Source organism: Tiliqua scincoides, chromosome 6, assembly GCF_035046505.1.
Source record: "Tiliqua scincoides isolate rTilSci1 chromosome 6, rTilSci1.hap2, whole genome shotgun sequence".
Classification (NCBI taxonomy): Eukaryota; Metazoa; Chordata; class Lepidosauria; order Squamata; family Scincidae; genus Tiliqua; species Tiliqua scincoides.
Window position 1 is genome coordinate 22,407,358 of NC_089826.1, and position 22,722 is coordinate 22,430,079.

General features: G+C 43.5%; 1 protein-coding gene across 1 annotated transcript in view; it reads right to left on the minus strand.

Moving 5' to 3' along the window:
• The window catches only part of TBCK (TBC1 domain containing kinase), a 127,489-nt gene extending 105,080 nt beyond the window's left edge, over nt 1–22,409 (minus strand). The window contains exons 1-2 of the mRNA XM_066631766.1: nt 22,195–22,409; nt 17,236–17,308 (exon numbers count right to left, since the gene is read on the minus strand). Coding sequence (XP_066487863.1) covers nt 17,236–17,308; nt 22,195–22,387 — 266 coding nt within the window. The 5' untranslated portion in view covers nt 22,388–22,409. The remainder of the gene's footprint in view (nt 1–17,235; nt 17,309–22,194) is intronic.
• Nucleotides 22,410–22,722: the final 313 nt, after the last annotated feature.

Consider the following 22,722-nt stretch of genomic DNA (forward strand, 5'->3'; position numbering starts at 1 on the left):
CAGCAGCTTGGAGAAGAAGAGAACCAGTAATGCTTAAGTGCAAGATAAGGACTGGCAAGATCTGGGATAAAGTACCTACTTAGCCATGAAACTCACTGGGTGACCTTGAGCCGACTGTGCTCTTAGCCTAATCTATTTCACAAGTTGTGGCAAGGATAAAGTCGGGGTGTGGAAGAAACATGTCTGCTGCCCTGAGCTGTGGTGGAAGTATGGTTAAAAATGTAATAAATAAATAAGATCTTGGGTGAGGAAAACAGGACTTCATCCAGGTATTTTGTTCCACATGCTCAGGCTCTTCCTGATCAAAAGTGGCAGCTATTTGTTCCATTAGATTAGATTAGGGAAGAAAGTATTTCTGCGCAGAACCTTTTGGATCCTGATCAGTCTGCCCAAAACCAGCACACAAAAATAATATATAAAATCTTCCAATTAAAAGTAAGATCAAAATTTATTAGGAACCGTTATAAAAACATGCCTTCTTCAAGCAGGGACCAAAGACCTTCTAAGAAAGATTGCCTCTCTAGAGCCTCTTTCAGATACGTAAAATATTTGGAAGCAGAGTCTTTGGGTCTTTTTGTGCTTTTTCAGCTGCAATTATTTGAAAATAGCAAGCCATTCATATTATTAGCATTATCCTCTCAATGTATTTTTTCTCCCAAAAGAGTTCCTGACAGGAAATCACTAATTAATTTCGTCATTATTTTTCTTTCCTTAACGATATACATAAGGTTGCATAGAATGACCCTGTGTACTATTTTCCAGCTTAGGTTTGTGCAAATCACAAGATCTGTCTTACAGTGCCCTTCGTGGCCTACCACAGCTTCCCCCTTTATAGTGAGGCCAAAAGGAATATATTGATTTAATAAAATGTAAAGCTATGAGTAAATGAAAAAGTGCTGACATAGCAAAGCTGCCAGGGTTATGCGCTTGAGGTATCATTTCAACACAACATCATTTTAACAGATGAAAATAATTGAGACAAAATTTATTAAAAATGTTTTCTTTTCAGCCCCCCCTTTTTTCCAGTCAAATTCCATTTGATATACATAATAAACCGAGAAGCGAAAATAGGGGTACTTAGGATAGGAATTAAGTAGAAAAAACATCCAGAATTTAAACACGTGCTGATAGATATTCTAACTATTGCCAAGCCTAGTTGAAAAGCCAAGCATTAGCCTCAACTTCAAAGTTTATTTTATTTATAACCCACCCTCCCTCCAAGGAGCTCAGGGTGGCATACATAGTTCCTTCCATCCTCACAACAACCTTTTGTAAGGCTGAGAGAGTGTGACTGCCCAAGGTCACACAGTGAACTTGCTGGGCTGAGGAGGGGATTCAGCACTGACAAATCAATTGAACTGATTAATGGTTGAGTATATTGTAAATTAATCTACCTTTCCACTATGGAGAAATGACATGAAATTGGGTGTACTGAGATCAATAACCTATCTTTATGACCTTTTCTTTTTGTCCTTTACACAAAAACTTTAGTTCCTGCCCTAATCATGTCTGTCCTTGACTACTGGAACTTCTGCTGATCCATTATCTCACCTCAGTCCTCTCACTTCTACCTGGCTCTCAGCTGCAAAGTCATTTAAAGTAGTGTGCCAGTTAAGAACGGGGATCGGGACCGTGATCCTTGTTGTCAAGCGACACTCAACACAATCTGAACCCTCCGCAGGGAAGAGGATGCTCAGTTTCCCTTCCCTCCGGAGGGTTGTCTGAGCCTCCCAGAGGCAGCACATGTCTGAGTGCTGCTCTGTGAGGCTCAGACTGAGAGAAATCATGCCTCTCACGTGATTTCCGGTTTCATGGAGGAAGCCGAAAATTGCACGAAAGGTGCGATTTCCTTCAGTCTGAGACTTGCAGAGGCAGCATGATGTGCACTGCCTCTGGGAGGCTCTGACAACCCTCCAGAGGCGAGCAGAGCAGAGCTCTCCTTGCATTCAAAGGGTTGGGGTCGGCACCCCCAATGACCACATGACTGCATGTGGACGTCACATATGTGATCCCGGCATAAGCCAGTAAGTCGCCAAAGGGTGCACACCTGAACTTCTCTCATCGCTTTGAATATGCAAGATTCCTACACTGGTTCCTTGTCCACTTAGTGACATTGCTAGGGAGGTGCAGGGGGTCCGGGCCGTACTGGATGATGCACAAAGGGGGGTACACCACTACTCACAAAAATTTTTTACATCTTGGTATTTTCGAATAGTACCGTCGTGTTACATAAATTGATGTGCAATTTCATGCAGAATGTAATGAAACAAACTGTATTGAAATACCTCTATTCTAACAAAAGTTATAGCCTAAAACAAGTGGGAGGGGGCCAATGGCACATCACCATGCCCACAGTCTAGGGTGTTGCCCACCCACTGCATGGGGAGAGGTCCATGATGGGGGTGATGCACTGGCCTCCTGCACCATGTGATGCAAACCCTAGTGATGCCACTGCGTCCACTCCCAGATTCTGCCAAGCTCTTCATCTTTAATCTTCTGCTTTGTCATGTACCCCTCCACTTTCTCTCACTACTTTCATACCTCAACATGTACCTGCCTGTGACATTTGCTTATCCACTGCCACCACTTTCCCCTGTTCAAAGGCTTCCTTCTTCTTAAACAACTCCAACGTTTCTCCTTTGCAACCCCTTAGTCCAGAAACTGCATCACAGAACAACTTTGCCATTTCACCTCTCTTATTCCCTTTAAATCTCTTCTGAAAAACACACCTTTTCCATGAAGTCTTCAGATCCAATTCCCTAGCCCAGCAGTTTTCAAACTGTGCGTCATGATCCAATTTTTGATAGGTGGCAAGCCAGTGCTACTTGGAAGCTGCAAGGCATTCTGGAGAACAACACTGCTGCCACAAAAGATTAAATAGGTTGTGGTGGTAAAGGGATTGAGAGTCACTGCTACAGCCCACATACCAGTATTGGGAACTCGAGTTGCGAAAATGCATGATTTTGGGTGACTCTGTAATTAGTGGGTCACATGCATGCAAGACTCTAAAAAATATTTGAGACAGGGCCCCCCCGACTCGACACTAATTCCCACATGTGCTGACTCGAGTCTGCCTGTATCTGGGGGTGCTTGCTTACTGTTTTCACTGCATGGAAAACCTCATAGGACCATCATTCTGATGGTAAGCACTGGGGAGGAAGGGAAGGGTTAATGAAGCAAGCGGGGGGGGGGGAGGCAGGAGTGAGCTCTTTTTCCCCATTCTCTGATAGGAAGGAAACAATGATCACTGGACAAACCATGGTCATTTGGGTATTCTTATTGGCTGAGGGAGAGCAGGAGGAGGAGCCAAAGGGGGTTCTTGTCTTACAATTGGTTGCAAAAGACCACGGAGGCAGGAGAAAACTCTTTTGCCTGATTCTTCTTTTGAACCGTATGACTTCTTAGCTCTGTTGTTACTCGGGGGAGCAAGCCCCACTGAATGACTGGCTACAGTGGGACTACTTCTGAGTAGGGCTGGCAAGGATCGGGTTGTCCTGATAAGCCTCTGAGCAGCGTGATCCTCCTCCCTCTTACCACTTCTGTCCCAGCTCTCATTCAGTCCTTCCCACCCCTTCCACCCTGTTTAGAGATGGGCAGGGACAGCGGGGGAGTGTTCAAAGAAAACTCTGACACACACACACACACACACACACACACACACACACAGAGCCCAGGCCTCTATTTTTTCCAGGGCTGGCTTTTTAAATTGGGGAGGGCATCTTGACTGGAGTCCATTACAGTCACTAAAGGGGTGACTTAGAGACTTGGAAAGAGCCCCCATTAGGACTCTTTTTCAATTTGAGTCGTGGTGGGCAGTGACTCGGTGACTCGACTAGAGTCAAGCCCCGCTGTGTTTTCCCAACACTGCCACATACTCATTTGTAACCAAGCCCAAGTATGCATAACTGAAATAACCACATTTTCAACCCCTGCTTATCTCTACTCTCAATTTCTTCCCCCTCCACCACTGACTTCCTTGCATCCATTTTAGATTGCAATCTCCTTGAGACAAGTGCCTAACCTCTAATTCAGTGGTTCTCAAACTCTCAGAGAGAGTACATGCAGTAAGTATGCACGGATGGGGGGAATGCAGTGATGCAAAGCACTAGATTGCCCCACTCTGGAGGGGCACAGGGGATTGCTGCCACATACCATAGCCTGCAGCAGCTTCTCAGGGGTGTGGAGAGACCCTGCGCCAGCCTCTGCAAGGCTCCCCAACATGCGGAGATAGTCAAAATCGAAATCAGGACCACTTCCAGTTTTGCAAACGCAAAATCAGAAGTGGTTGCGATTGTGATTTTGAGGGTCTTCGCAGCATGGGGAGCCCTGCAAAGGCTGGTGCGGGAGTCCCTGCAATCCTAGAAGGCTGCTACACACTATGGTAAGTGGCAGCAAGCCCCTGTGCCCCTCCAAAGTGGCACAATCTAGCGCAGGGGTGTCAAACATGAGGCCCAGTGGCCAGATGCGGCCCCCAGAAGCTTTTTATCCAGTTCTCAGGCTCTCAGCTGCTGAGAGTGCTGAGGTGTTACTGCTGAAACAGCAGCCCACATGAAAATTGGGCTCTCCTATATCTTGAAATATGATCAAGATTTGCGTATTTTCTCTTTTGCGATTTGCAGTTAATGAGAACAAAGTGCTGATTTCTGGCCATCAGCTGCTTAATGATGTCACTTTCTGGATAATGACGTCACTTCCGGCCCTCATCAGGCATCCTGAATGCTAACTTTGGCCCTCTGAATGAAACGGGTTTGACACCCCTGATCAAGCACATCACATCACTGCCTTCCCTCCTCTCCACCACTTAAGGGAGCAGAGGCCAGGGCTCTCTGGCTAGGGAGTTGCAACGCCCTTGCTTTAAAACCTCTGCTCTAATTCTTTGCGAAGGGTCAAATGGTGCAATACCAATAAATGAACATATCTTCAACAGCTCCAAGCAGGATACCATTTGTTTACTCAAAGATACCTTCTGCTTTAGTTTTAATTGTTTTGCAATCTTGCTTCAGTTCCAATTTTATATTTATGAAAAAGTAAAGCAACTATGAAAAGCAGTATTGGATAGTGCATAAACAAGTCATGACTAATGGATTTTCTTCCATCATGACTTCACTAGAATAAATGTTGTTTTGGAAATGGATTTTTGGAAGCAGATTAAAAACAGGAAAAAAAAAAAACCTTTGAAGTGATTACATGCCCAAACATACATTTTGTCATACTTGGTTAGAACAGAGATTTTAGAAACAGTTTTATTGGATGCTTAACACACAATCAGGTTAGCTGTTTTCATTATTTAATGTAATCTTGTTTGTAGGTGATTTGTTCAGGCCTCGCCTAGTCACACTTCTCCAAAACTCAAGGTTCAACAGTTAAACTCAGATCTGACTTAGAGCAGAGGATCTTAATCTTTTGTGCCTCATGCACCCCCAGGAAAATTTTGAACCACTCTGACAAACCCTCTCCCCATCTATTCTATTTTATTTCTACTAGTAATATTTGCTATTTTCCTGAAATTGCTTTGAACATATGACAAAAAGTAGAACTAAGTTTGAAACAGAGAATTTTTTACCATTTCAGGTAATTGGAATACATCAAAAACTTGAGAAAAATAAGGGAGAAGTTTAAAAACAATGAATATTGTGACCAGTATAAAAATTATTGGCTTTCGTTGGCCCATCAATAGGCAGTGCCAAATTCAAAACTTTTTAAAAATTGTGCTCAGCTAGTGAAAAAGTGTGCATCAGGGCAAAAAAGAAAAGAAAAAGAAAAAAAATGAAAGAAAAAAGAACTTAAATCCAGGATCACTTCACGCACCCCCAGGAATCCTTCCCACACCCTTAGCAGTGCAGGAGAAGAACCTCTGATTTAAATTAGTACAAAGGGTGCTATAGAATTTCACTTTTTATTCTTAAAAGTGGGATGCATACAATTGTTGACCCACACAATTCTTTCTTAAACTTGTTTTCCTTCTTCAAAAAATCTTTTGAAAGGGAAAAAACCATGTTCTTTGTCTCAGCTGCTTCTCTCTTCCTTTCAACCAAGAAACATATCCAATATTTTCAATAGAATTATGTTAGGAATAACTATTCATCTGTAGAACATTTTTAAGTTGGAGGGAAAGCGGAACAGAGAGAAAGACAAATATGTTCCCATCCGCCATGCTTACAGTGACAACTGTGGTTAGACTTTGGGTTGTGGGACACCTCTGAATCCATCCTGGGCATATGGATCTCACATGGGGCCTTACGCCAAATTCAGTGCCTTAAAGCACCACACAACACTTCAAGCCCGATCAATTGCTGCTTCTGAATTGGAATCATATGAGTGTTCAGCTGCTGGAAAGCATGTGACGTACTTTTTTACTCCCTTCCTCATTTTACCTTTTTTAAATAAATAAGTTACATGTTTATCCCTTGGAGAACCTTTTTCATATAAATTCTACTTTTTTTCCCTTTGCATAATGCAGTATAACATTAATGCATTTAGAGGAGGATGGAACAAAGACATCTAATCCAAAAAGTAGACGATAGTTTAATAAGAGCAAATAAAACCTACTCATCCGAGTCAGATCATGTTTTCCACCAAGCTAGTAAACAGCTGCAGACATAGTCTGCTTCCGATCAAAGGCTCTGTGTATAACATATTATACCTCTGTATCTCTCTGATGGTTTGCTGGTAATTTTTCAAAACCGTAACCTCTGAAACATATGACAACTGTATTTTATTGAAGACATATTATGACCACTCTGCTCACAAAACCAGAGCACTGCATAATGCGGGTGCCAAAAGTCATCTAAATATCTGCATTCTAGATTTGCTAGCATTTTTAGGGTAAAATTTCATATAGCTTCAAACAAAAGGCATTTTTAAGTGTAATGTGAAAGAACAGTGCATTTAATTATTTTAATAATGCCTTTTATTTGAAGTTACATGCAATTTTATCATAAAAATCACACACGCACGAAAAAAACATCTCCCAATCTGCTTTTAACGTTATCACAAGAGTCTACATCTGTGGATAAGTCAGATGGAGATCAGAGATGGGAATTTGCTCCATCCAACAGCTGAGGGCGCAATACTACCCTGCACTGGAACAGGCAAGCCAAGAGGCTTGTACTGTATCCAGCGCAGGATGGGGCCCAAAGCGGCTCAGCCAGAGGCAAGGGAAACTTTGCCCCTTTGGGCTCCAGTAAGGCTCCTTTGCCCCTAAGGGTCTCCTTGGACTTGTGCCACCTCTTGAGGTGGTGCAAGTCCAAGGAGAGCAGAGCAGCTTGAAGTCACTCCAAACTCCCCAGGGAACAGGGGTTGGGATCCAGCATAAGTGCTGGATCCCAGCCATGGCTCCTGCTCCCCACCCATTTGCACATTTGCAACTCCAGCACATGTGCAACCCTCTTGGACCAGCACAAGGGACTTACACAGCAGCCCAAGTGAAGGGCAGGATTGCGCCCTAAAAGACTAGTTGGGGCTTAGTAAGCTTGATGAGTTTCTTCCTTGTGTAACTCTTCTAATTACAGTGACAGATGGAATAGTGTAGCTGCTTTTATGTTTGAATAGGCAATGTTAAGCTGTTATGAAAGCAGAAAAAATGTTTACTTGAAAGTGAGTCTTACTGAAGGATTTAAGATCAAAAGCATGTTGGAAGGCTACAATCCTAAACATTTAAGCAAAGGCCTTCGTACGTAAGGTTGTTGATTGCAACTTTCTAGCCTGGAGCTATACATGTTTACTCAGAAGCAAGTCTTGCTACATTCAATGTGCTTGTCTAGAGCCAGGATATTTCTGTGAAAGAAATACACTGAGAACTTCTGCCTTAATTCCATCTCATGCTTAAATAAAGATATGAAACACCCTGTTCCTAAACAAATTGAATACATTCCACCGCTGAGTCTGGAGGGTCTGTCCCACCCATTTCGGAAGAATTCTTTCAGAGTGACAAAAATAGCAAAAAAAAATTTCCTCAAAAGTTTTTCCTATACATTTTGGTGACAAATAGTCTCTGTGTAGTTGACAGTAGTTCCGACAGCCAAAATCTACATCCAAAGATTATGCGATAGCAGCTAGCAAATGATAGTTATCTGTCAAATCATTTAACAAAAACGGTTAAAAGTTGACATTGAAATCCAGATTTCAAGATTCAAGATTTTAATTTTGAAAAAATTTATTCCATCTGAAAGCCTTGTTCCGCTACCCAGAAGTTTGTCTTGCAGAGAAACTATTCTGTAGAAACCTACTTTAATCATTCAAAACCCTGGATCCATACTGAACTTTATAGATACTAAAATCTACTACCAGTTCATAAACATTGATAATGTCAAGTGTGGTAGTTAGCAAAACCCTCTACCAAAAATTACTAACATATGATGTTCTACATTTCATCTTGGCCAACTGTGACTATACTGTTACCCAGGTTATATTAACAAAATTAAGAGAAAGGACAGTAGAGGCAATAATACGTTCTTAAGAGGCTTTAAAGAGCTTTAAGTTGAACAAAGGCCTCCACTACACATAATGGATTAATGTGGGAATAGAGATAATAACAGAAGTGTGTACTGGAATGTTTCAGTACAACATTTACCTTCCTGGTGAGTTATGATAAACCAGAACAATTTAGACAAATATATTCAAGGCTGTAGTCGTTTCAGTTATCTAACTTGGTAGTCTAAACTTTTGATAAGCTCTTCTAATAGGACCCTAGTGAAATATCAACTCTGAGAGGGGGAAAAAAAGATGCTCTTGTAGACTTAAAACAGAAATCTGCAGAAACACCTATGTAAACGTTACCTCATATGTAATGTGTATCATAATGATGCATGACTTCATAAGATTAACTGCAAATAACTATCAGACAGCTGGACAGCCTGCTGTTTTGCAGTATACATGGAAAGATGGACTGTCCACCGTGGTATATCTTCAATTTCAGCAACAGCCTAATAGAAGATTTCCTGCTGACTTGACAAGCTTGCGGTACAGGTGCAAAGGACTTATTTCCTGGCAAGTGTAAGAAGAATTAATCTATAAACCACAAGGACAGCTTCTCTCATTCCATAACAGTTTGTGAAATTAATTACAATAGCATGCACGTCAACTTTGGGCATAAGAACCATCATGCTAACATGAACTAATGCAATTGAAATGGGGGGGGGGGCCTCCAAATACTTCCTTACAGAGCTAATTGACAAAGATGGATTGAATAGCATAACTGGGAATTGCTCTTTCTTAAATTATTTCTGGCTATTGAAAGGTCTCCTGAAATAAACCGAAAGATGTCCATTTTAATTAAGTGGAAAGCAATAGAAATATGTTAGTTGGTCTCAATGGAAGTTTCCTAGAGCTGAAACAGCTTCTCTTTTAACAACATTGAAGTTGCAACTGTGATGTCTACACCAGATGAGGATGGCACATAAGACATGCATGTTCTAATGTGTGCCCCAACTGAAACGGTCTTTTAAAAGATGAAAATGACAATTTCCTTATATACTGTCTTTAGTAAGACTTTTTCCCCCTTAACATCCCTGAAGGATGCCTTCTTTCTTTCACCTTTTAGCATAGCTGGGGAATTAAAATACCAAAAAATGCAAAACAAAATGCTGAATAAGTGTTTTTTTAAAGTGAAAATTAATATATACTAGTGTTTCCCAAACTCCGACAAGGGAGTTAGGAGCACTGTAAGTATGTGTGGGGGAGGAGGGGGGAAGGCAGCAACGTGATCCCCAGGATTGTGCTGCTGCAGGGGATGAGAGGGGGGTTTATTACTTACCTGCAGCCAGTGCTACAGTCCTAGGGGGTCTGGAGAGCTCTCTGCAGGTCTGTAAAAAGTCTTTTAAAAAGAACTTTTTAAAAGTACCAGAAAAAACTGGCACTTCCTGTTTCATCACCCAAACCTTAAGTGCCTTTTTTTTCTTTTTTTAGATAAGCGGAGCCCTGCGGAAGGCTCCCCAAACCCCTCAAGACCCTACAGGACTGCAGTGCTGCCTGCAGGCAAGCTAAGAAAAACCCCTCCCATCCCCAGCAGCAGCACAATCCTGGGGATTGCGTTGTTGCCTCCCCCCCATGCCCCTTAAAGGAGTAGGAACAAATGCTTCCCTTGCTGCTGGGTCACGACCCACCAGTTTGGGAACCACTGATATATATTATAACTGCTGAAATTGAACCACCTTAAGAATATTATTTTACAGGGTTGTGATAAGGTTTACAATATATTGTACTTGATGCACTTTGAACATTTAAAAATGCTAAGGAGCCATAACTTAAGGAAAGAATATGCAGAAGGATATTCACTGAAGCAACTTCTCGACTGCCTCCTTGGCATAGCAGTCCTATGTACCTGCCAGAATTCCATTCAGGGGGGATACAGCCCCCCCCCCAGAATAGAACTGAATAGGTCACAGAGGACTGCAGAATTAAGGGGAGATTTAGTTATAACACCCTCTGCACAAATGGAAGTGCCTTCTAGTTGCACAAAAGGAACTTAGGCTATAAGCCCAAATATTTTATCTTATCAACTGCAGCTGGTCTAGATCAATGTGTACTTCTTGAAATGTACTTTAGGCTGGAGAAAAGAAAAGGACGCTGAAAAGGAAGGCTGAGTAACGCAGCTCAGCAGGAACTGAAATGCAGGGAATTGTATTGCTGACCTTAGGTTGCTATAGGGTGAAGGAGGGGACAAAAGTCTGTTTGGGGTTCAGATACAACCCAAGGCTTTCAAAGGCAAGCATGTCAATAATCATAGTGCATAAAATATTTGAGAAAATTAATGCCACTTGTCCAATCTTAACATTTCTAGTTTCAATATAAACCCAGGGAAGTTTGGTGTTTCAATTCAACACATTCACCTGCTCATTCAATACATTCTCTGCACGAGACAAACAGTCTCCTTCCCTATTTCCCAGAGAAACCATGGAAATCAATCAAGATAACTCATTATCTATTTACCATGTTCAAACTGCAGGTTGTCAAACAGAAGTACTCTCATTGTTTCCCCATAAGAAAGTGCTTTGTTTCCATGGGGATTTACTAACTCTTATAATTGAACACATCTTGCATTACCCTTTTCTGTAAGGGTTAGCATTTAAAATAAAATTTCTGACTTAGTTATACAAGTGTAAAACATATCTTGTATTTTGTACAGTCTATCCTCCATATCTACTTTACCCAGGCTTTGCGCACTGGAGAGGACACTCTGTTTCAGAACCACCATTCAGAGCGCGATGCCGTGGTCTTCCAAGACTGAAGGATGCTTATCCTTAATCTATAAAACAGGACAGGACACATGGCTAAATATAGCAGACACCTGCCTATAAGGCTATCTCACAGGTAAGTCGAGGCAGGCTATCTGCCAAAATCATGGAATATTCTATGACCCTCAGATAAGTCAGGGGTAAAACTTGAGGAATGGTACTTGTGAGGAGGAGCTACAGCTTGCCCTGGAGCCTGATTGAAAGGGGTGAAAGGATCTGACCATGCCACCATTTTTGAAGACATTAACAAGGTGCTTATGTAGTACTTGCGCCATTCCCAACCCCTTAAAACAGGGGTGCTCAATACGTTGTTCGGGATCGACCGGTCGATCCCGAGGCAAAATCAGTCGATCGCGGAGCCCTGTCTGTAGGCACTGACACACACACACACACACACACACGGCTGGCAAGCCGCAGTCACCCAGCTGGGCTCCCCCCTGAACTCTGCCCCCTCGCAGGAGCCCCCGAGCCTGCGAGGCGAGGCTGCTCAAGGCGCACGAGGATCGCGCTGGCCGCAGGGCGGAGGATCGGGGCCGAGGCTGGCCGGGCAGCTCCGGGCGCCTGGCAGGCTCCCTCCTCCGCCCCATGCTGGCTGCGGGGCTTCCTTGGGGAGGAGGAGGAAGGAGTGGACCCGAGGGGAGGGGCTCCCCGCCACCTGTCTGTAGGCACTGACACACACACACACACACACACACAGAGGGCTGGCAAGCCGCAGTCACCCAGCCGGGCTCACCCCCCAACTCTGCCCCCTTGCAGGAGCCCCCGAGCCTGTGAGGGGAGGCTGCTCAAGGCGCACGAGGATTGCGCTGGCCGCAGGGCGGAGGATCGGGGCCGAGGCTGGCCGGGCAGCTCCGGGCGCCTGGCAGGCTCCCCCCTCCGCCCCATGCTGGCTGCGGGGCTTCCTTGGGGGGCATCGAAGAAGGTGACGCCTGAGAAAGAAGAGGAGGAAACCGCGGGAGTCTGCAGAGCAGAGGACAGCCGGGGAGGAGGGAGCGCAGCCCGGCAGCGGCGTGCCCGAGGAAGAGGAGGAGGAGGAGGAAGGAGCGGACCCGAGGGGAGGGGCTCCCCCGCCACCCACCCCCCGTGGGGCTGTCACAGGAGGTGATTGTGAGCTGCGCGCTTGGGTCATGGAGGCCGGCGATCCATGCGCCGCTGAGCCGGGGGGCGCACGGCACTGCTCCGGCCAGGAGGTGCTGCCGGCCTCGGGGGGGGGGGGAGCCGAGACCCAGAGAGAGGTGGGCACGTGTGGCAAACTTTGGGCACAAAGTTGGACCAGGGTGAGGATGAGGAAGATGGTGGTGGTGGGCTCCCAAATCAGACACTGGGAAGAAAGTTCAATTGGGGGGGGGGGTCCTGGCTTGGAAAAGTCCCTGTTCCCCTCTTGCCTTCTTGCCCCACTCACTCTGCCCCCCCCACTTGTGTCCCCCCTGTACAGTGCCCCCCCACTTGTCCCATCCACTCAAGATCCATTCCCCTGGCCCTCATTCAACTATCCCCCCCAGCCACTTAAGCCTGAGTAAGAAGGATGGCTTGGCTAGACCACCCTAGTGTGCCACTAACGGTCCTCAGGTGTGCCCTGGAGGGTTTGGGGCAAGCTCAGGCATTACAAAGTAATTACAAGTAATTACAAGTTTAAAATAAATAAAATGTATTGTTATTGTAAAATAAATAAAATATATTGTTATAAAACAATAAAATATTGTTTATCTATAAACAATAAAAATGTTTATAGTTAATTATGTTGTGTTGTGCAATATTGGCTCATGCGGTTATGCAACGTACACCAACATACATTGTACACATAAATGTTATATGTTATGATGGCGCGAACATTTAAAAAAAACCCTGGTAGATCTCCAGGCCTTGCTGGGTTTCAAAGTAGCTCTCGAGCCAAAAAAGTGTGAGCACCCCTGCCTTAAAACAACAGAATTGAACATTGCACTGAATAGCTAAAAAAATAAAAGCATTTGCACTTTTAGAAACCTTCTTAAACAAATGCAGCACCAATATAAAGCAACATAAATAGCTTACATCAGCACGACACCCTGCTTCGTGAAAAGTGTTAGGAGGAATAACTTATTACACATTCAGGCAGGAAGACTCTACAATGGAGCTCCAACAAATGTAAACAAAGCTGGTGTTTGTAAGCTGTCTGTAATCACTCAAAATGTTACTCAGCGCTTCAGAGATCCTCCAGGTTTCTCCTGTCTGCCACAACGCACCTGAACAGCCCTGACCCCTTATATGAGTGAACCACATATAAGACAATCTATGCTTGATTTATTAGTAGAAATTTCTCACCTTATTGGTAGAAATTTCTCACCTTATAGGCAAGTATCTATGGTAAATTAGAAAGACTATGAAATGTACGAAGTAGAAAGACTAACAACGCTTAGAGAAATCCAAGGTTAAAAAATCCACAAAAGAGATTTTAATGTGCAAATGGAATAATGGTTAGAACACACTAGAGAGCTGGTGTAGTCTCATGGCTAAAAAACTGCGCTACGAACCAGAAGGTCCCTTCTTTAAATCTTGGTTCCAAGCAACACTAGCAATACAATCCTATTCATGCTTACTTGGAAATAATTTCTACTGTGTTAAATGGGGCTTACTCCCAGAAAAGTGTGTATCGGACTACAGCCTGATCCTATAACCCAGATACACCCACATGCCTCTACATATGCTGGTGCAATGACAGCCTCACTGGTGCAAATGCAACACGAATGCTGGCACAACTCCAGCAATCATGCTGATGTACCTCATACATCACTTCAATGCCAGTGCAACTCTGCTAGCTCAGAGGCCACAAACGGGAGGAAATTAAAGTGTAATGTGGAAGGGATAAGTTATTGAGGACATATTCCATATCTTAATCCCGCTTTCCATCATGAGCACACTCCTGATGCCAGAAAAATGCTACGTCAGTGACAGAGTTGGCATAGGCAGGAGGAACCCCAAAAGGAACAATGGGGTGAGGAAAAACTGCAGAAAAATGCACCTTCTGCCACCTCCCTGCCATGAACACTTTTCTACAAATGAAGCATAGGATACAGCATATTGGGGAGCCAACCACAGCACAACAACCTCAGTTCTAAAGCCCGTCAGGATGACAACATTTCAGATAAGATGACACATGGCAAGGGGTTGAACATTGGTCTTCCGCCCAATACTGGAGAAGGCAAGGTAATTGTCCAAGCTACCATGTTCTCACTCCCAACAGAACACGAATGCATGTATGCTCTGATGGCCCCACTCTCCTTCACAAACACTGAGCATGCATTTCAAGCCAGAAAACAGATGTGACTGATGCTGTTTTCTATTCCTTGTTACAGTCTCTACGTTTTTTCTTCATCCCCACAGGAAGAGGTGTGAATATTATGCCAACCCCAAAGAAGGCCTATAACCTGCCTGCAGCAACCAATGGGAGCTCAGCTGCTGCTTGAAGAGGTTGCTGGCCTATTCATTCCAGTCAGGTCCCTGTGGATTTATAAACTCCTTGGCAGACAGTGAACCAACTAGTCTAGCCAGACCTCACTAGCACCTGTCACTTAACTGCCGGATGACATGCAATGGCACATAGCCCTGCTGGGAAGAGATGGGTGGCAATCTCACTTGTGTGTTTCTCTTTCAGATACTGCTCTATCACCGATATAGTTCAATACAAATGTTGACTTGGTCAAACCTGTTGCCTCTTTGTTAGGAGATAGGGATTCCTTCTCAAACTAATTGTTTCTTGCCTTAGGTGGCCTCAGGTTGGGGTACAGTGGGAGGAAAGCTGTCACTGCACCCATATGCTGCAGCATCTTCACTCTGACTTTGTGGGTTCCAGGGGAGGGGGGAGAACAGGACACTCCTCAGTGACAATGAAACCCCTATTCTCTGCTGTCATGATATATGGTGGGCAGGGGGATACAAAGGGCAACATACTGATAGGCAAACTGGCAAGTGCCAACGAAGAAGGAAGCAAAGGGCATGGGGTGTGTGTGTGGTTAGCTGGGTAAGATGTTGCAGGAGGCATCCTGTGTAGCTGAAGTGGTTTCTAGACCTACCTCACCCTCTTCTTTTGTCCCTGCCATGGGTGTTTCTGGTCAGCCATGCAGAAAGCATTCCTTGGATGGGTCTGCGGGAATGGGATGAGGGGACTTGAATTCCAGGTGCAGAAGTTCCAACCAGTACTTTGTTTCCCTCCCATTGCTTCTAACACCACTGTGTCTCCTGGAGGAGATGGGTGGTGCTGTGGCATCCTTGTGTCATGTTGTGTTTAATGTCCATGGGGCATCTAACCCTGGTTGTTGGTGGTACTTGTTTCTCTGCTGCTCATTCCTAGTGCCTGGCAGGGAGTGGCCCCTGCTATGACTACTCACTGGTCCTATGCCTGCTCCGCCCCACCCTGACAACGCTTCTGCAGCCAGCACTATTGGGGCAGATCGGATGTGGTGATTGGCTTCCTGGTCATAATGGCACCATCCACAATGGCTAATGATAATGGCCTGTTTTAATTTTTCCATGGATATTGGAGTTTTTCTGGGAAGTTGTATACCAGCATTGCTTTGCCAGGACAGGCTTGGCATACAGCTCTTGTTGAGCCAACATTAGTGCAGTATTGCCAGGAGTGGCTTAGGATACAACGGACATCACACAAGCATCTTAAGAGATCGATAGTGGCATTAGGCAAACCATTCTTTAGTTTCCAGGTTTCAACAGAGGGATAACACTTACTGGCCTCATATGTGAGGTGATTTTAACATCAAAGGTTCTATATAAATCCTCAGTATTACTGTTGCATTAACTGTTCCATCCATGAGAACAACTAAGTATTTCACAGTGCCTATCACAGTTTAGATACAACTATAACATCCTGATCCTATATGCTGCTGCACACTGACAAAAGGCTATGAGATCAAGTTCATTGCTCCCAGAACTGGCACAAGGGAACACCCCCCCCCCAGGAGCTCTGATTTGACATTAACATCCAACACTCAGCCAGCTGCAAACCTGAAAAGCATCTATTCTTCGTGCCCAAACCTGTGTACATTAGCTTTGTTCATGCAATATATATGTAGACATGAGCATGTTGACTGGTGGTGGGAAACTGCAGGATTGTGATCCAAAGCTGTCAACAGTTTATACAGATGGACAAGCTATATATTCTGCTAATGCAGTATCCTTTCAGGCTACAGATCACGTGTACAGAGTCTATATACAACCACCCAGTACATAGGCAGGCATTTGCTATTCATAGTTTTGAACCATCATGAGGATGGGGCGGGGACAGTGCACGATCCTGTTCCCACTGCACCCATGCTATCACATCTCTGGAAAGATTGCATGAACAACAGTTGTGTTATGCTAGTCACAGCCTGAATCCAGAAAGGGAAGTGCTACCATGCTGAAATGGTACAACATGATTGTTGCTCCATATTCTACACTAAGTTCAGCTATAGTTGGGAGCTCCAGGCCACCCATCCAAGCAGAAAGTGTCCCCTGTGGGGTGGAAGAAGAAGTTCTTGAACTATATTAACATTCTTGTCACACAGAAAGTGAAAAAAATTCATCATACACATTTGCTTTCTTTTTGCATTAAAAGCTACCATTCATCATTTTCAATCATATAATCCAGCACAATTAACAGCCAAGCTGTGAAATCTTAACCATGTGTGCACAATTCTTTGGCAGGGCTCAGATGTGTGTGTTTTTTTTCTAAAGAGATCTTTATATGCAATGTTACTTAACAGGAAACAAAATATACTGAACAAAATGCTTGGCAGGTCTCAGCACCTTCATCATAAACCTTAAACTTTGTGCAGAAGTAAATATATACTTCATCCTAAGAATGTGTTTATCTGGCTGTCAGAATGGTAGTGTACTGGAAATTGTGCATGTTGAATCTGTATGGACCCATAAAGGTCATCGAGAAAAAGTATATCTGGACTTTGTCATTTAAAGTAGATAAACCTTTCAATTAACAAGCATCCTTGCAATGTTTTCCTTGATACCATACCTCACTGGTTTCCTGTCTCGGAGCAAGTCTTCCAGACTCCTTCCACAGTGTTCAGCAACAACCACCAGCCTCTCTGATGAAAAATATACACATGTTCAAAAGCAGATTTAGTATCCTGATACACTTAAACACCAAACATTTTCACTCTTGCATTCCCTTCAAATTAAAATATTATTGCAACATCTTGCAATGCAAAGAGGATGTGCACTTATTTTAGTGAAATATACTATCAGACCAGGCATATATTATACCAATGATAAATGAATTAACACAAATAACAATTATTTGAAAGTAGGTAGTTCAGGCACAGACAATACATGACCAATTGTTTTCCTGTTATTTTAACCTTCACAATTCTGAGAAAGCATTAAGACAATATCAGAATAGCTGCAGACAGATGCATTTTCTGGCACGCTGCTTTGAAAATTACAGCTGTAAAACTGGCAATATAAAACATTTAGTAAATGCATTTGCACGTATATTAGAAATGTGTTTTAGTACGTATTATAGTTAGCACTGGCAATTCTTAGTCTCAAGAGTACATTTTCACACATAAGTAAAGGAAAGCAAAATTAAAACTGAAAACAAACAGGAATAACTGAATAACTGAAACAAACTGAAACTTTTTTTCAATAGTGAGTCAAGTAAAATTACAATGTAAAAATCGTCTGAGGTTGCTGGGAGTACACACAGATTTCTTTCTCCTTTCTCTGTTTATCTACATTTAAAGGAGAAACATTTAAAGGGGAAAAGTTATCCAAATTCATTTGGAAACACACCTTACCTTTTCTCCCCCCAAACAGAAGGATTAAGAGCGCAATTCTAACTTGTACTGGAACAACCAAGCAGAGTGGCCTGCGCTGTATCTAGTGCAAGTTAGGTGAAAGTCACCTCAGGGTAAGGAGATATTTTTCTCCTTACCCCATGTCTAGTCCCAGACATCCCTATGAGGCTACTTGGATCTGCACCAGCAATTTTGGTGGTGCAAATCCGTGTAAGAAGATTGGGCCAGGAGTAAGAGTAAGGATTTGACCTGTGCTGCCATGGCCAAACCCACCTCCTCCTGTGGCCTGATCCACCCTAAAACGCCCCCTCCCCACCCTGAACATTCCCCTGCCATCCTCCACGCTGGCTGATGCAAACACCCTATCCAGGGCTGGACCCAGCCTCCGGGAGCCGGCATAGGACTGCGTGCCAGCTCCGGCATGGGACCCCGTGCCAGCCCAGTCGACTCCTGAGTCTGTAAAAATATGCTTTACAGCACATTCATGACACTTGGGAGCTGGCACAGTGGGCCAGTGCCGGCACAATGATGGCTCTGTATTGCTCTGCTCAGTAATTTACAAGATTTTTTAAAAAAGAAAAAAGCTACAATATTTAAAAAAAATTATCTGTAACTAGTTTGTACTACTGGTAATGTGACAGCAATTCACTGATGTAATGAAAAGCACAAAGGCCCCACGCTGAGTCCTGGTCTGATCAACTCTGTTACCTCCTGCAAATGGATGAAATCACCTGCTTTATTCACCAGTTGGGGAAGTTTTTTCTCTCATTCTACTGGATTCGCTATTAATTAGGGATCTGTAGGGGGGGGGGTAGATGTAGTAGATGTACAGAGGCTTGGTTGCACTCTTTCTTGAATAAATGAGAAGACAAGTGATGCTTTTCTTCCCCCCCACCCTACTTCCTCCCTTCCTGCACACACATCTCTGCACAGTAACCACTCTCTTTCTGCCCCTCCCTCCCTCTTCCCCACCTTCCAAAGTCCAGAGTCAGTTGCCTCCCATTCTCTCTCTCTTCCCCCCACCCCAGTGAATCCTGCACTTGTTCCAGCCACATCTCCTCACTGCCCCTCATCGCACATTTCTCCAGTATGCTCAGTCTCATCTCTCTTTACCAACACTTCCTGGCATATCAGAGCATATCAGTTGATAACAGTTTGAACAGACCTTCTTCAAAACATTGTTCTTCCTTTCCAGAAACCACATACACCTTCCTCTCCAAGCTTCTTGGGAATTTCTTTCATTGTCATGTAATGATCTAAGGCTGCAATCCTAACCACACTTTCCTGAGAGTAAGCCTCATTTAACAAAATAGGACCTACTTCTGAGTAGACCTGGTTAGGCTTGTGCCCTTAGTTATATTAATTAAATTAATAATAATAATAATAATAATAATAATAATAATAATAAACTAGTAGTGTGCCTTGTGCCTCGACAACTTTAGTGCCTTGTCAGTGTGCCATGACCTGAAAAAGGTTGAAAATGGCTGGACTGGGGTCTAAGCAATCCCAAATCAAACCTGTGGCTATGTAAAATGCACACATTAAAACTGGCTCTCTCTCTTTTTTTTTTCCTTACAAATAACATAAGAAAAATCTCTTCCAGTGAGATTATGTGCAGACCAATGCAAGAGATTGTTATATACAGTCAGTTTTGCTATCCGCTGGGGTTAGATTCCTGAAAACCCTAGCAGATAGCGAATATGCACATAATGAACCATTGGTCCTAAGAGATCAATGGGCTTAGGTGTAAGAGTACTTTACTTGTAGGGCTTCTGCTTTATCCAGTCGCTTCAAAGCCTCTTTGCTGACCACAGACAACATTTTGAAGGTCCTTGCTGCATTCACTCAGGAAGCCAGCAGAAACCTTCCAGAGGCAGCAGGGACTTTGAAAATAATGCCTGTAATCAGTGTGTAGCCCTTTGAAATGCCTATAGGAAGTTTCAGAAGCTACCCACAGGAATTTCAAGGGGCTCACAGACAGGCTATCCAACTTACTTTATTTAATTATTTAAAAGATTTATACCCTGCCTTTGATGGAGCAGATGCCCATCTTATCAACACCTTACTAACTTATCTTATGGAGTGTGGGCTTGTTACTTTACACCAGAGGTTCCCAAACTTACCCCTGGTCACGGTGCACTTAGCTCTGTGGGAGAACAGAGATGGCACCAGCAGTCCGGAGGTCATGTGATATTTATTATTTATTTAAGAGATTTATACCCCACCTTTCTATCCCATGAGGACACTCAAACATGATATACCTATAAGAACATTAAAAACAATAAAACACAAAAAAGCCTGGATCCCAAATTAAAATCTATTCAAAAAGTGCCATGCCCCTTAGTGTCAGCATAAAAAGGCCTCCCTAAATAAAAAGGTCTTAAGCCCCCGCCGAAAGGACTCTAAAGAGGGAGCTGTTCTCAATTCCAGGGGTAGAGAGTTCCACAAATGGGGAGCCACCACTGAGAAGGCACTCTTTCTTGCCGCCATCCCCCTCACCTCTGCTAGTGGCGGCAGAGTCAGAAAGGCCCCCTCTGATGACCTGAGAGGATGGGTCGGATTATATGAAGGAGGCGATTCCTCAAATACCCTGGACCTTATAGGTATAGGGCTTTAAAAGTCAAAACTAGCACTTTGAATTCAGCCCGGAAACGAACTGGCAGCCAGTGTAGCTGCTGAAGCAGCAGCCCGACTGAGTTGAATCGACAAGCCCCAGCAACTACACGGGCCGCCGTGTTCTGCACAAGTTGCAGTTTCCAGACCATCTTCAGAGGCAGCCCCACACAGAGCGCACTGCAGTAATCTAATCTGGATGTTACTAGGGTATGGGTCACCGTGGCCAGGTATGAGATCTTGGATGTCACTAGGGCATGGGTCACCATGGCCAAATCTCATGAGATCTTGGTCCAGCCAAGATGGCGCCCCTGTAAGTTTGCATCTGTGCACAGTTTGGGAACCACTAATGTTTGACAGACAAGCACACAAATGTGTTCCAAAAAATATTTATAAACACTATTTACTATAAAAAGTTAGTACATTAAAATGGCTAAAAAGATGCATTTAAAAAAACAAACTTCCTGCATGATGCTATACAAGCCTAATCAAAAGTAAGTTCCATTGATGGCACTTACCGTATTTATCGGCGTATAACACGCACTTTTTCCCCCTGAAAATAGGGGGCAAATGATGTATGCGTGTTATACGCCGATGTCCAGGGAACGGAATCCTCTTTAAGGGATCCCGTTCCCAATAGTGCCTAGCGGCGGCGCAGCATCGTGACGTGATGTCAGTGCTGCGCCCGCCGCATATTATCACAGCCGCTGGCAGCTGATGAATATGGTAAGTGGAGACCCTTTCTTTGGGGAGGGGAGGGGGAGGGATTATGTGGTAATAATATTAATAAAAAAAAGTTCTGAGCTACCCTTATTTTTTTCCTGAAATTTCCCTCTTAAAATGAAGATGCGTGTTATACGCCTGTGCGTGTTATACGCCGATAAATACGGTAGTCCTAGTTACATATGTTTAAGACTGTAGCCTTGGTAATCTGCAGCATTCAGTGGTCTGCAAGAAATATACCAAGAAGTGTGAACTGAAGGTTATATTTCATCTTCACTGTGCCTTGCGAGATATATGGGTCAGCAATAAGTTTCAAAATATAAGAGGCAGGAAAGAATTTTTGATACTGTCTTCTGTGGACCACATTTCTTTTAAACGTCACACATCAAAAGAGAGATTTAAGGAATTAAAGAAAAACAGGACAGAATGATGCATTACAGGAATCTATGAAACAAAAGGACTGAAAATCTAAATAAGTAGATTTATTAGAAAAAGTCAGGACAGAGCTGGGAAGGGGAGAAAAGAGAGATAGGCAGAGTGTGAAAAAGAAAAGGAAATACCTAAAAATTATCAGTGTGATCTGAACTACAGGATAACAGAGGCCTGAAAGCCAGCAGCACCCTTCATCTGCATCTGTTATGTGTAACAATGGAGACAAGACTGAAAAAAGTTGCTATAGAGTCAGTCTGAAGAAAAGCAAATTGCTGCTTTAGGGAAAAAAAAAAAAAAACCTCTGAAGACTTCTTTGAAGTCTAAAGTTCTGAAACACACACACACAATAATTACTGTAACACTCTTACATGCACACCCAAAAGCCAAGGGTGGGACATTACACTTACCATGTTTTCCACGAGAAATGTCCACATACTGGCAAAGCCTGGGATGGGTAATTGTTTTGAGAATCTGAAAACGGCCCAGGATTTTTATAGAGTTTGGTGTCAAAGGCAGGCCATTGCTGCCACAAACATCGTTTGGAAGGGCTGAAGCAAAGAAGGTGAAAGCTCCTAGCTCGGCATCCTTTAAAGGAAACATCTTGTATTCCAGTGTAGCATGTCCCTGAAACAGAAATGAAGGAATAAATAATAAAACAGGCTACGGTTTTCAAACAAAGAAATGGGATGCCTAGAGGATAAGTGATTAAAGGCTCACAGCTTTAATTGGAAAGTTAGCAATAAAACCGAAGATATTATTGTTACCTTTTATTGGTAACAGAGCAATAAAAGCTGCTTTTGATAGCTAAAGCAATATGCAACTGTCACATACACAGTTAACTTACATCTCAACGCCAGCTCTGCAAAGACTGGGCTATTTTTTAACCTACAAATAAGGCTACAATCCAGCAAACCTCTGCACACATGAACAGGAGT